This window comes from Bufo bufo, chromosome 2, assembly GCF_905171765.1.
Source record: "Bufo bufo chromosome 2, aBufBuf1.1, whole genome shotgun sequence".
NCBI classification, from domain to species: Eukaryota; Metazoa; Chordata; class Amphibia; order Anura; family Bufonidae; genus Bufo; species Bufo bufo.
This window is the reverse complement of record NC_053390.1, coordinates 290,553,574-290,567,797: the sequence shown is the minus strand read 5'-3', so window position 1 is coordinate 290,567,797 and position 14,224 is coordinate 290,553,574. Positions and strand designations below refer to the sequence as shown.

Genomic DNA, 14,224 nt, shown 5'->3' with positions numbered 1-14,224 from the left:
TTCAACACAAGTTTCCAATCACCTTGCTGTAAAGCACATCCAGCCAGTAATCCGCCACTTTGGCTACAGATGCATAGACCTCCTCCAACGTACTTCCCTTTAGGAAAGCCTCAAACACAGAGGACTGGAAAATCTTGATCAGCTGCAGTTCCCCTCTTCTCTTTACTTCAAATCCTTTAAGCTCAGCAAGTGAGCCATCCTCATTAAACACAGCATATCTAAGGAGGAGAGGGAAGATTCCAAGCAGTCATTCACAAGACAAGCACACCTACAGCCCTAGCGCAAACTGCATAGGAAGAATGATCACCACCACAGAGAGCACCAATTACTACTGCAGGTGACGAGCAGGGACCATCATGTCGTTATCATTGATCGGCATTTGTTACAAGGGGAATACCTGGCCATGAAAAAGGAGACTTTTGTATTACTTACCAGTAAAGTCTCTTTCTCGCTCTTCCTTGGGGGACACAGGAAACCATGGGTATAGCTCTGCTCCCTAGGAGGCGTGACACTAAGCGAAAGCTGTAAGCCCCTCCTCCATCAGCTATACCCTTCAGCCTGGAGAAGAGACTGCCAGTTGCGTGTCCAAGTAGTGAAAGATAACCACCAACCGGAAAAAGAACTGTCGAGCCCCAACGGGGGCAACCAAGCCGGAACCACAACTGTAACCCAATGAAGGGCGGGTGCTGTGTCCCCCAAGGAAGAGCGAGAAAGAGACTTTACTGGTAAGTAATACAAAAGTCTCCTTTTCTCGCCCATATTCCTTGGGGGACACAGGAAACCATGGGACGTTCCAGAGCAGTCCCAGAAGGGAGGGACCAGAACAAACTCAACCAACGCCAGAGGCATCAATCAACTGCCGCCTGCAACACCAGACGGCCTAAAGCAGCGTCAGCCGACGCATGAGTATGCACCCTGTAGAACTTGGTGAAGGTGTGCAAGGAGGACCAAGTGGCCGCCTTGCAAATCTGCTCCGAAGAAGCCCGATTTCTCTGAGCCCAGGAAGCCCCGACCGCTCTAGTGGAGTGAGCGGTAACACCAAGGGGAGGAACCCTGCCCTTGGCGAGATAAGCCTCAGTAACAGCCATCTTGACAAAACGAGCGATAGCAACTTTGGATGCCGCCATCCCTCTGCGCGACCCTTCCGGGACCACAAAGAGCGAGTCAGTATGCCTGAAAGATCTGGTTACTTCCAGGTAAATCTTGAGCGCCCTGACAACGTCCAGGCGATGAAGCTTCCTCTCCCGCGGATGGGAAGGGGAAGGACACAAAGAGGGGAGAACGATGTCCTCGTTCAGATGAAAGGCGGAGACCACCTTAGGAAGGAAGGAAGGGACCGGACGAAGAACCACCTTGTCCTGGTGGAACACTAGGAAAGGTTCCAGACAGGAGAGTGCAGCCAATTCGGACACCCTCCGAAGAGAGGTGATGGCTACAAGGAAAATAACCTTGCAGGACAGAAGTCGCAAGGAAACCGTCCGCAGAGGCTCGAAAGGAGAAGCCTGGAGCGCTGAGAGAACCAGGTTCAGGTCCCAGGGCGGTACCGGAGGGCGATACGGGGGAACCGCGTGAGCCACGCCCTGAAGGAAGGTCTTGACAGGACCAAGGGGGGCCAGTGGGCGCTGAAACAAAATGGACAGCGCAGATACCTGACCCTTCAAAGAACTAAGGCCTAGACCTTGGGCCAGTCCGCTCTGCAGGAAGGACAAAACGGTGGGGAGAGAAAAGCGGAGCGGAGGAATCCCCAGATCGGTACAGAACCCCAAAAAAGTCCTCCAGGTCCTATAATAGATCCTAGAAGAGGACGGCTTACGGGCGCGGATCATGGTGCGGACGACATCCGCAGAAAAACCCCTACGTGTCAGGACGGTGGTCTCAACAACCACGCCGTCAAACGTAGGGACCCTAAACGCGGGTGGAAGATCGGTCCCTGAGAGAGAAGATCTTCCCTGGCGGGCAGTGGCCAGGGCGCGTCTGCCAGGAGCCGCATGAGGTCGGCATACCAAGACCGGCGGGGCCAGTCCGGAGCGACCAGAATCACCGAGACGCCTTCCGCCGCGATCTTCCGAAGGACCTTGGGCAGGAGAGGGATGGGAGGGAATATGTATGGGCGCGCGAAGCCTCGCCAAGGAAGAACGAGGGCGTCGGCTCCGCAAGCTCCCGGATCCCTGGCCCTGGACAGATAGGCGGGGACCTTGTGATTGAATTTTGAGGCCATGAGGTCCACGTCCGGAATGCCCCAACGAAGGCAAATGGCCTCGAATACCTCCGGGTGAAGAGACCACTCGCCGGGGTCGACGGTGGTGCGACTGAGGAAGTCCGCCGCCCAATTGTCCACCCCTGGAATAAAAATTGCAGATAGGGCCGGGACGTGGGCTTCCGCCCAACGGAGAATGCTGGTGACCTCCCGCATCGCTGCAGCGCTGCGAGTGCCCCCCTGGTGGTTTATGTACGCCACGGCCGTGGCGTTGTCTGATTGTACACGAACTGGATGACCCTTCAGCAGATGAGTCCAGTGTCGTAGAGACAGAAGGGCCGCTCTCAGTTCCAGGACATTGATCGAGAGTTTGGACTCCGATGGAGACCAAATGCCCTGGACGGATCGGGGAGGAAACACGCCTCCCCAGCCCGAGAGACTGGCATCGGTTGTAACCACCAACCAGTTGAGTGGCAGAAAGGACCTGCCCAGAAGAGGGGACTGTAACCACCAGCGGAGAGATGACCGCACCGGAGGCGACAGATGGAAGGGATGATCCAGAGACTGCGGCGATTTGTCCCAGGAGGAGAGGATCGCCCGTTGGAGAGGGCGGGAGTGAAACTGCGCAAATGGGATCGCCTCGAAGCAGGCAACCATCTGCCCCAATACCCGCATGCAGAAGCGGAAGGACGGTCGACGGTGGAGAAGGAGACCCCGAACCGCCCCACGGAGGATCAGACGTTTTTCCGAGGGAAGACGTACCTCCGCCGTTCCCGTGTCTAAAAGCATTCCCAGGAAGACGAGTTGTCTGGAGGGGGGAAGGGAGGACTTGGGGAAGTTGATGACCCAACCAAACCTCGCCAGAGTCTCTAGAGTGAGATCCACGCTGGCAACCGCTTGAGAAAGGGACGGAGCCTTGATGAGGATATCGTCCAAGTACGGTAGCAGAAAAACACCCCTGGAACGGAGTAAGGCTAAAACCGGGGCCAGGACCTTGGTGAACACCCGGGGGGCTGTTGCCAGTCCAAAGGGAAGGGCGACAAATTGGAAGTGGAGATCCCCCACGGCGAATCGAAGGAAGCGATGGTGACACTGGGCTACCGGAACATGGAGGTAGGCATCCTGTATATCGATGGAAGACATGAAATCTCCCTGCTCCAGGGAAGCCACCGCGGAGCGGAGGGACTCCATCCGAAACCGTCGAAGGAGGAGAAAACGGTTGAGCTTTTTGAGGTCCAAAATGGGCCGCACCGAACCTCCCTTCTTGGGAACTACAAAGAGGTTCGAGTAGAACCCTTGGAATCTTTCCTCTAGAGGAACGGGGGTAATCACCCCCCTGTCCAGTAAAGCTTGAACGGCCGCGGAGAACGCGGCCGCGTCTTTCGGGTCTCGCGTGGGGCGGGAGCGAAAGAACCGATCCGGAGGGAAGGATGCAAATTCGATTTTGTATCCGGAGGACACAATTTCGAGGGCCCAGGCGTCGGAGACGTGAGCCATCCAGACGTCCTTGAAAAGGAGGAGCCGGCCCCCCACCCGGGTGGGTGGGGGCGCGCCTTCAGGCAGAGGACTGTTTTGCTGCGGGTGTGCGGGCAGCCTGCGGCTTGCGCCAGGAGGGCTGCGCCCGAAAAAACGGCTTCCTACGCTTGTCCTGGGGAGGAGCCGAAGCGGCAGCTGTGGTGGGAGCCCCAGAGGCCCTGCGGGAGGACCGAAAACGAGACGCACCAGGGCGTCCGCGGGGGGCGCCCCTGGCTTGGGGTTGAGGAAGATGGGTGCTTTTACCACCCGTGGCCTCTGAAATAAGTTCGTCTAAGCGGACCCCGAAAAGGCGGGAACCCGCAAACGGTAGCCCCGCCAAGGAACGTTTGGAGGCAGCGTCCGCTTTCCAGACCTTCAGCCAGAGCTCCCTCCTGACGGCAACTGCCAGGGCGGAGGAGCGCGCAATAAGGGCTCCCGCATCAAGGGAGGCCTCACAGACAAAATTCCCGGCCCGAATAATAAGCTGGGCCAAGGAACGTAGGTCCTGGATGGGGATGTCCGAGTCCAACTCCTGTTCCAGCTGCGTACCCCAAGCAGAGATTGCTTTCCCTGCCCAAGCAGAGGCAAAAACCGGTCTGAGGGCAGAACCGGAGGCAGCAAAAATGCCCTTGGACAGGGTCTCCATGCGACGGTCCTCCGCTGACTGAAGAGAGGACCCGTCGGGAACAGGGATGGCCGTGTTCTTTGACAGCCGGGCCACAGGGGGGTCTACCTTGGGTGGGGAAGACCAGGTGGCCACGACATCGGCTGGAAAAGGATAGCAAATGTCCAGCTTCTTTGGGTTGACAAAACGGGCGTCCGGGCGAGCCCAAGCCTTAGACACCACGGAGGAGAAATCAGAGTGGATTGGAAAGACTTTTGAGGCCTGCCTGGGTCTGATAAAGGAGACGCTAGCTGCGTCCGAGCTAGGGGGGTCATCCTGCACCTTAAAGGTGTCACGTATATCAGAGATGAGTTGAGCCATCGCTGAGGCTAGCTTGGACGGCAGGGCCGAGTCCATTTCCAAATCTGAAGCCGCCAATTCACCTTCAGAGAGCGAATCCTTTGGAGAGGAGAGGCTCGTCTGGGTGCGCACGCGTGGCGGGGAGAGGGAGGCATCCGAGGAGGAGGCTCGCTCTACTCTAATACGCTTCTGAGAGTGCCTAGCTCGGGAGGGGTCACTAGGAGAGGATGAACCCGCTGCAGCGGCAGAAGCAGTGGACCCGGAGGGCGCGACAGTCAGAGTGGCGTCCTGCGGGGTAGGTGGCCTGTCTATTAGGCGGCCCACGACATGAGTGAGGCTTTCCACGGCCTGGGACAGGGATCTAGCCCAGTCAGGCGGGTCAGAGGAAGCAGGGAGCGACACAGCGGGCGACTGAGGCTGCGGTGGAGCTCGGCATGCAGTACAGTGCGGATCAGACTGCCCCCGGGGAAAGGGTTCCCTACAAGCGGTACAGGCATGGTACCATGGCTTGGCGGCTGCAGAAGGGTCTGACATGGTGGAAAGATGTTGCACTTTAAAGCAACAGTACTGTGGCACGGAGGGGGTTAAACAGTCCTACCAGACCCGATGATACAAGCGGCAGCTGTAAGGGGAACAGACTGAGGAGGCTGTGGAGGAGAGGCAGCAGCACGGAGCTGAAAGGCTTCAGGATCGCACGGCAGAGAGATGAACCCGGAAGTAGCGGAGCGCAGCAGCACGGAGCTGAATGTGTAAGGAAGCTCCGCCCCCCCTCTGCCGCGCTGAAGCCGAAGCAGAGCCGCGCGCGCGCGGCAAAATGATTTTAACCCCCAAGGATGTTGAAGTGCCGGCCATGACATGGCGCCGTTCATGCCAGGAGAACGGCTCCCACCGCGCCTAGATGTAGCAGACGGCTTGCAAGTCTGCAGCCGTCCCCTGTAAGGCAGCGTTCTAGGACTTGCCCAGATAGACTGCCCTCCAACTATGCCCGGTAACGTCCCGATATGCGGGGGGGGGGAGGGGGGGGGCGGGGGGGGGTTTGCAGTGGTCATGTAACAGTGGCCATGTTGGTAGCAGCGGTGGGAGGGAGGAAGGGGAGGCTGGAGCAGCCACTCTCACCATACGCTGTCTTCGCCCTCAGTCCATCCAGCGGGGTCGCCCCTTCAGCTCCTGGCACCGCGGTGGCAGGAAGCCGGGGGAGGGACTTGGCGTGCGGGCGACCCTGAGCTGGCGGGACGCAGGGGAGCGAGGCTGCCCTGGTCCACCTTGTCTTCTGTGGGGGAGGCGGCAGTGCGGAATTACCGGCACTGGCGCAACTCAACCCCGGGAGAAACAGAGGGGTCTAATGCGCCTCTGTTGTCCCTGTAGGTAGAAAAAAACCGAGTTAAAAACAACAAATACGTAAAAAATAAAAATCATAGGATAACAACCCTGCATAAGCAGGGGGTGTCTTGCCTCCTTGGACACTAAGCAAAAACTGGCAGTCTCTTCTCCAGGCTGAAGGGTATAGCTGATGGAGGAGGGGCTTACAGCTTTCGCTTAGTGTCACGCCTCCTAGGGAGCAGAGCTATACCCATGGTTTCCTGTGTCCCCCAAGGAATATGGGCGAGAAAGTGACATTTAAAGCTACGCCACAACCATAAAAAGTGCAAGGTTCCTAAAATTTTTTTGCAAATTGAACTCTGAAGGTCACCAACCTTTTCTTCAACTTCTTCCCCTCTTCCTTTGATGCTGGAAGGATCATGGCAAGATATGGCCCATCCACTTCAAAAAAGATACTATTTTCAGAGCGTGTTACGTATGTTAGTGTTGAGGGATCAACAAGCTCCTGGTACTGATGGTTCGTAAAGCCTTCCTAGAAAATTGCAAAACAAAACTATCAGCAGGATATTCTCGCAAGTACTCTACCTGTTATACAGTTACAGAGATAATTTAGTGCAAGTACTACACAGGACATTTCTGCATTCTTGTTGCATGCTTTAGCATTGTCAGTCACAGGAGTGACCCCGCTTAGCCTATATTGAGGACTTATCGGATAGGTCATCATAATCACATCAGCAGGGGTCTGATTCCCAGCACCCCCTCGATCAGCTATTAGAAGAGAAAGCAGAGCTCCTGCAAGTACTGCATTCTCTTCACTGTTTACTTGCTAGCCGTTGGCACTGCAGCAGTGAGCAGGTGCAATTACAGCTCCTGTCCCATTCGCCTTAATAAGAAGGAGCAGTTGTAGTTACATTCCATCCCGTTCCAGTGAATGGGACGTAGGAGCGGTAATTACACCTGCTCATGGCTGCAAAGCCGATGGCGACCAGGTAAACAGAGAAGAGAATGCAGCACTAGCATAAGCGCTGCGTTCTCTTCAAACGGCTGAAAGGCAGAGGTGCCGGGTGTCTGACCCCGCCGATCTGATATTGATGCCCTGTACTGAAACCGGACAACCCCTTTAAAGAAGAAGTGCGACTGTGAAGGAGTTTTATAAAGGAATACCATGACCATACAAGAATTTTAGGCTGCCTGCCCGTGGCCACGTCCTTTCTGCCTCCCATACGTCTCAGCAGCGCTGAGGATTGCGTAGCAGCTGCGAGAAAGGAAATGGCTGCTCACACCAAAATTACGCTGTAAAACCCGCCATGTGAATGGGCCCTTAGCCAATTCACACTGATAAGACACAGGGGAAAACACCACCTCACTGTTCCATAGTAACTATAATCTCTTACCTTCACCAAGATATTGAGCATTGCGCCTGGATAGGATATGGTCACTTTTGGCTTCTTTGCATTATTGGATTTGATTACAAAATTTTCTGGAAAACTATTTGGAAGAACACACCATATCCCATCCGTGTCCAATTCCAGAGGCCTCCTATAAAAGAGAAGCAATGCTATGTCAAGTATAATAACTTGGGCCCAGTTTACACATCAGGCATTTATTCTGTTATTTCCATCAGTTTTTGTGAGTCAAAACCAGGAGTGGAGGCTACTCAGAGATAAGGTGTAATGAAAAGATTCACCTGTTCTGTGTTTTTGACCCGCACCTAGTTTTGGCTCTCAATAACTGATGGAAATAACTGATCAAATAACTTAAGTGTGAACAAGGCCTTACCATTACTCCTGTGATCTATAAGTGTGACAAACTTAAATCAAATACTGTATGTAGTTGCGTTTTGGTCACTGATTAATAAAGCATTAGGCCATGTTTACATTGGCAAAATATACATTGGAATGATCCAACAAGCATTTGTGGAATCAATGACCGAACCTGAGGTTTCCGCCATGGTATTGCATGGTGCAGATCAGCCCCATTCAATACTAATCCTTGTATGGACACTTGACAGACTGTCAAGAATGAACATGCACACTCTTTCTTGAAGCAGTTACATTAGGCAGTTTGCTGGCATGGATTTTGGCAAAGACAGTGTGAACAAACCTACGTACGGTAATTAAGAGCTGACCACTTCCATATTGTGGGTTAATGATCCTTCAACGGTAATGATGAATCGGCGCCAGTTTTTTTTGTAAATTAAAAATGGTCTAACACAATTTGAACAAGAGAACAGCAGATGAACATGTTTCCCATTACTCACCCTATCTGTTCCACCAGCTCCCTTGCCTGAGTGATAATGTTGGCTCCTGTATAGCATACAATTCCAGCCATCTCCATCGAATACCAGCGAGCTCTGCAAGTAAAGGAGCACAAATGACCCTCAACACATATAAGTGGCATAACATGCACTACGTCTCAACGTGTAAGAAATTGCGTTAACTGACCCAGCTATATGCCGTTTGTGCATAGAGATTTATGGCTGTAATACACTTGTATTCTGGGGTCCATGATATGGCCATAACACCTTAAAATCAACGGCCCTGATTTATCATTCCATTACTCCAGAATTCCAGCTTTAAAAAGTTGCAACATAGGGCTTTTGTGACTTTTTGCATTCGTACACCATTCAATCCAATTTTGTAATGTGGGTGCGGTTAGCCATTAATGAGCTTCACTCCAGATTTATCAGCGAGACTTTAATTTATCAAACATGCCACATTGGATGAATTTGGCATAAAAGTAAGCCAAAGCATACTCAAGCAAAACTGACTTCAAATATTACCCTTATGATAAATTCCCCCTAATGTCTACGAAGAGAACATTGTAGAGGGTGGTTGTTCTACAGTCTCTGAACTGGTGTGGTATAATCATCGGAAATAGGCCCTTAGGGTCAAGATTAGCAAATTAAAAAAACTTTGGGTTATCCGATTCATTTAAACTGATGACTTGTCATCATCTGAACGGTGGGGGTCCCGGGTGTCAGTTGTCTGAGAATGCCCCAGTGCTCCTGTAAGTTCCACAGCCTTGTCACTGCTTACCCTAAGCCAGTGATATCAGGACCATAGGGTAAGCAGTGAGAAGGTCACAGCACTTACAGGAGCGCCAGGCCGTCTCAAACAGCTGATCCTGGACAGGTCCTGGGTGTCGGACTGCCACTGATCAGATGCTGGTGATCTATCCAGAGGATAGGTCATCAGTTTCAAAGAGCTGGATAACAGGCAGATTATAAATATGTGGATATCTGGACACAGCAGTCCATCTCACTTATTCTACAAAGAAGTTTTTGGACATTCTAGATAAAACAAGTGATTCGTTCTCAAATACAACAGTATACTGTATTCTACAATGATTTTAAAGGTGAAGATGACCAAAAGATTTGGGTTATAAAGGTTTTGCACAGGAAGGGTTCTTAGAATATTTTAGTTCTTACACCATAGTTATAAAAACCACGTACCCCTTGCGCATGACATATCCATAGAAGGAATTCAGGATGCACTTGTGAGCCAGCTGCAGGGATTCATACAAAATCTCCATGTTCTTGCATCGCTTTATCTCGGCAGCATCTCCACTTTCAAATGCTGCAGACAATTTCTTCTTCCAAACCTGGGAAGAATGTGAAAAAGTTCAAATGTGAATGAAAGCAGGGGGTGGTTTTCCTTTTAAAGGCCATACACTTGTATCAACGCTGCAAAATCATCTGGAAACGCGCAAAACCAGAAGATTTGGGAGTGTAATTCAAGGGTCTCTCTGATCTTTCAGGTTCATTTTATATACTTTTCTAGAATTGAGTGATAAGTGATGAGTTATGTCAATTTAAATTAAGTCCTATTAATGCTAGACTAAAGAAATTGTACTGTAAAATTTCAAATTGATTTATTTTATGCATTAATAAAACGAACTAAGTTACAGAAACCAGAAAAGAAGCATTATCAAGAAGGAAAAAAAAAAAAAAAGCACCTCACAGGAGGCGTTTCCATAATATGCATATAGTTTAATGAACTTAACACCAACTGTCACTAACTTCAAGAAACAGAAACATGGTATCCTTATGGGTGCAGAGTTTGGATTTTACAGAGATGTGAGGGGTAGGTGCTGGGGCATAAAATGATTCAAACACCCTGAATTAGACTAAAAAAGGAAGCTACTGACATCTCAAAGTTACATGGACAGGTACGGAATCCCATGAGATGTGTAGGAGGAGGCCAGCCACGGCTGCCAGAGTTTTAAGTATGATTCAATCGTGTCTCCTACAGTAGCTGTGATTTTTTTCATAGCCATTCTTTGCACAACTTCAGCCGGGTTAAGAGTGTTGGTCCGCCATTTAGCTGCAATGTGTATACGTGCTGCTAGCAAAAAATATTGGGCCAGCTTAAATGGGGCGTATTTTAAGCTAATAAGCTTATCTCGAAGGAGACAAACTGATGGGGTCTTAGGAAAAGGTGGAACCCAAAACATTAGACAAGATTGTGCATATTTCTGACCAATATGAGCTGACTATAGGGCATGCCCACCATATAGGATATATTGATCCCACAGCATTACAGCCTCGAAAACAAAGGGGTGAGACCGATGGATAGATGCGGTGTAGTCTTTCAGGTACTAAATAAGTCCTATGAAGGACCTTAAGAGAAGTCTACACCAGGGAGACTTACCAGCTGCCTCTGGTGACAGCATGTATGCTATTTAGCAATAGACAATGAGCAGTGGATGTCCTCCTCTCACTTTGTCATAAAGGGTATTTTTTATTTTATTTATTTTTAACTGTTTTATTGACAGAAATGGAAATACAACAGTATCATACATTTTTGTTGCCAAATACAATGTACAAATGGAGGTTCCAAGACCTTTAAACAGAAAGCATTGTAACCAATAATACAGTAACTGTCTTAGTCCCATCTCTAGCCAGCCATTGCAATGCTACCCGCCCCCTATGACATAATTTAAAGCATAGCAATGTTGAAGTATACGAGTGTCCTGGTACACAACTGAGCCATGTCTCCTGGAGCCACTGATATTGCTTATCGCAATCTCAAGGTTGAATATATAGTTTGTGCTGCCCCACACCACAATCCCCAAACTTTATCAAATTTCTGTGGTTTATTGCGATGTTTGTATACCAGTACTATGTAGGGTAGGATCTGATTTATTTGCAATTTCCACATGGTCAACTTCGGTGTATTGGGACTGTATCATCTCAGTGCTAAGTGCCAGAAACAGGGATTCCCTTAGGAATATCGTTGTATAGTGATCCCAATTATCATTCAGTATTCCTAGCAGGCAGACCTCAGGAGTGCTGTTGTGCATTTTCATACGTATACAATATTATCTAATGACATTATAACCAAAATGAATGCTCATTGCATTAAAGAGGAAATCAACTTGAACTAAAGTTCTGTTAGGTGTCTGAGGAAGCCAAGATGAGTTCATGGCAAGTTCAGTTTATATAAAAATAATTGTGAACATGAACGGACATTGTATTTAAAAGTTATTGCTAAGGTATGATGAAGTGTAACACGATAATGGGATGTTACGGATGAACGGGTTATGGTGGAAACAGAGGTAGTTGTTTCTCAAGATATGTGGAGGAGAAAAATGAGCTGACATTGTGGTGCGGTGCAGGTTAGGGAGGGCGGGGGGGGGGTTACACTCTAAGTTTGTACTTTATGTATTAATGTGCCCAAGTTGGGTCTGTACTTGTTTAGGTCAATGTATATTTGATGTATGTCTATCTATACGAATGGAAAAATTTTCTAATAAAAATAACTTGATTAAAAAAAAAAAAAAAAAAAGTATTGCTAAGGATATGGGTTTATCTATGGGGAGTACACTAGCTTCCTCAGACATGTCTGTCTGAAGGGAACAAGGTTGTTTCATGGATAAGCCATGACTAGATAAGAATTCATATCCTTGGAGGCACACCTGCTGTATGAGGTTCAATTCATATATTCATAATTATATTATATATATTTCCGTATGGTATATTCAGTTTACAACATATTTTAACCAATAATTCATATAATGTGTTGTCTATGTGTAACAATGTATAATATATATATATATATATATATATATATATATATATATATATATATATTATACCATGTATGTACCATTTCGAATGTATCCTGTAGGAAATACAGAGACGCTGAAGTAAGTTTCTGTTAACTTAACTCGTCTCAGAAATCCAATTATTTCAAAACAATAGTTATTCATGGATGTAGATAAGTGAAATATACAAAGTTCCGATGCCAAGTATCAAGGACGTTATATAAAACATATATTTCAAAAAGATAGGAGAAGGTGCCTCCATAATGCTGATTATTCTCTAAGCAAAGATGCATATTGTTAATGGAAGATCTGACATTATTTGAAAAGAGGACTAAACCCTTGGAAAGTTATTTTCCATAGTCTGATTGCCGAGCTGAATATTTTATCATATTAATATCATATTTTTGATTGGTCATAGGAAAACAGAGTCAAGGGATAACAGTTATTTTCCTGTATAATCCGTGCTTTATTGTTATAGCCTGTTTGATAAACAGAAGATCCTAAGTTTCTCTTGGTATAAGAGTCTGTTTGTTAAAGGTATGACACTGGTTGTCATAAATCACCAAGTTAGGCTACTTTCACACAAGCCTTCAGAGCGGATCCGTCTGGGGTCTGCCCAGACGGATCCGCTCATATAATGCAGACTTTGGATTCGTTCAGAACGGATCCGTCTGCATTATATTGTAGAAAAAATTCTAAGTGTGAAAGTAGCTTCAGACGGATCCGCCCAGACTTTACATTGAAAGTCAATGGGGGACGGATCAGTTTGAAAATTGAGCCATTTAGTGTCAAATTCAAAACGCATCCGTCCCCATTGACTTACATTGTAAGTCTGGACGGATCCGTTTGCCTCCGCACGGCCAGGCGGACACCCGAACGCTGCAAGCAGCGTTCGGGTGTCCGCTTGCTGAGCGGAGTGGAGGCTGAACGCTGCCAGACTGATGCATTCTGAGCGGATCCGCGTCCACTGAGAATGCATTAGGGCAGTACGGATGCGTTCGGGGCCGCTTGTGAGCCCCTTCAAACCGAGCTCACAAGCGGAGCCCCGAACGCTAGTGTGAAAGTAGCCTTATACTGTGCTGGTGAGATAGGGGTGTGTTAGCATCACCGTGTGGTACATTTTGGGTATTATTTTGTAACTTCATCGTTTGTTTTGCAAATTGTATTGATTTTATGTTCTGTTTTATAATAAACGATTATATATTTTGCATATACAATTGTCCTTGTTTCACTGCTTGCACAAATCAAATTAAGATACTCGATAAAAAGAACTTAGAGGCGCGTTTATGTCCGCCTGAAGGATCATATAAATTTTATTTTGATCCATTTATTTTTGTTTGATCCTCTTTTATATGAAGATTCTTTTTTATATAGAAGATATGACAGTGCACAGCACCCGAACCGATAGTAATGAGGAAAGAAGAGCAATCACCTCCTTCCAAAAGGCGGCTACCAAGTTGCAGCTCCAGATCGTGTGCCAGAAGTCCGCCTCCTGTTCCCCACACCTCGGACATGCTGTAGATGGCACTCTACCCATTCTGTACATCCTAATTGGTGTTAAATATGACTGATGGATTATATAAAGTTGGATTATTTTGTTATTTATTGCGGGTGATACTCGTAGATGTGAATCCAATAAATCCGATATGGATTCTTCTGCGAGTGTGGGTATCTTTCTTTTCCATTTGTCCATCACTGGGAGGGGCTCTGTGCTAATCTTTGCTCATACTAGGTGTGAGTAAATTGACGATACTAATCCTCTGGGACTCTGGGTTTTAACAACTCCTATGAGTGGATATTTGGACACTGGTGCTGCCGTGCGGACATTTGCTCTGTACTGCAGCCCTAACTTGTAGGTATGAAAAGAAATGTCATCATAATTCCTTGATCATAAATATCACCTAGGGTTTGGGCTCCTGCCAATTTCCATTTATCCGCCCCCATTACTCCCTGTATATTTGGCATGGACTGATTTCCCCACAAAAGGTATGTCTGAAACTACCTCTGTAAATTTGGCTAGTGATTTAGCTTCTCTCCAGACCGTCTGGGCTAATTTATGTAATGGTAGCATTGGCCTTTGGAATTTTGATGACCCCTCCAATACAGACCACAAGATATTACATTTAGGCCTCATGCACACGACCGTTGTGTGCATCCGTGGCCGTTGTTCCGTTTTTTTT

At 48.2% G+C, this 14,224-nt stretch overlaps 1 protein-coding gene across 1 annotated transcript in view; it reads right to left on the bottom strand.

Moving 5' to 3' along the window:
* The window catches only part of POLE (DNA polymerase epsilon, catalytic subunit), a 125,837-nt gene that overhangs the window by 47,927 nt on the left and 63,686 nt on the right, over positions 1-14,224 (bottom strand). Inside the window, 5 exon segments of the mRNA XM_040416726.1 lie at positions 23-218; positions 6,371-6,528; positions 7,391-7,535; positions 8,257-8,349; positions 9,451-9,599. Of these exon segments, the coding sequence (XP_040272660.1) occupies positions 23-218; positions 6,371-6,528; positions 7,391-7,535; positions 8,257-8,349; positions 9,451-9,599 (741 nt within the window).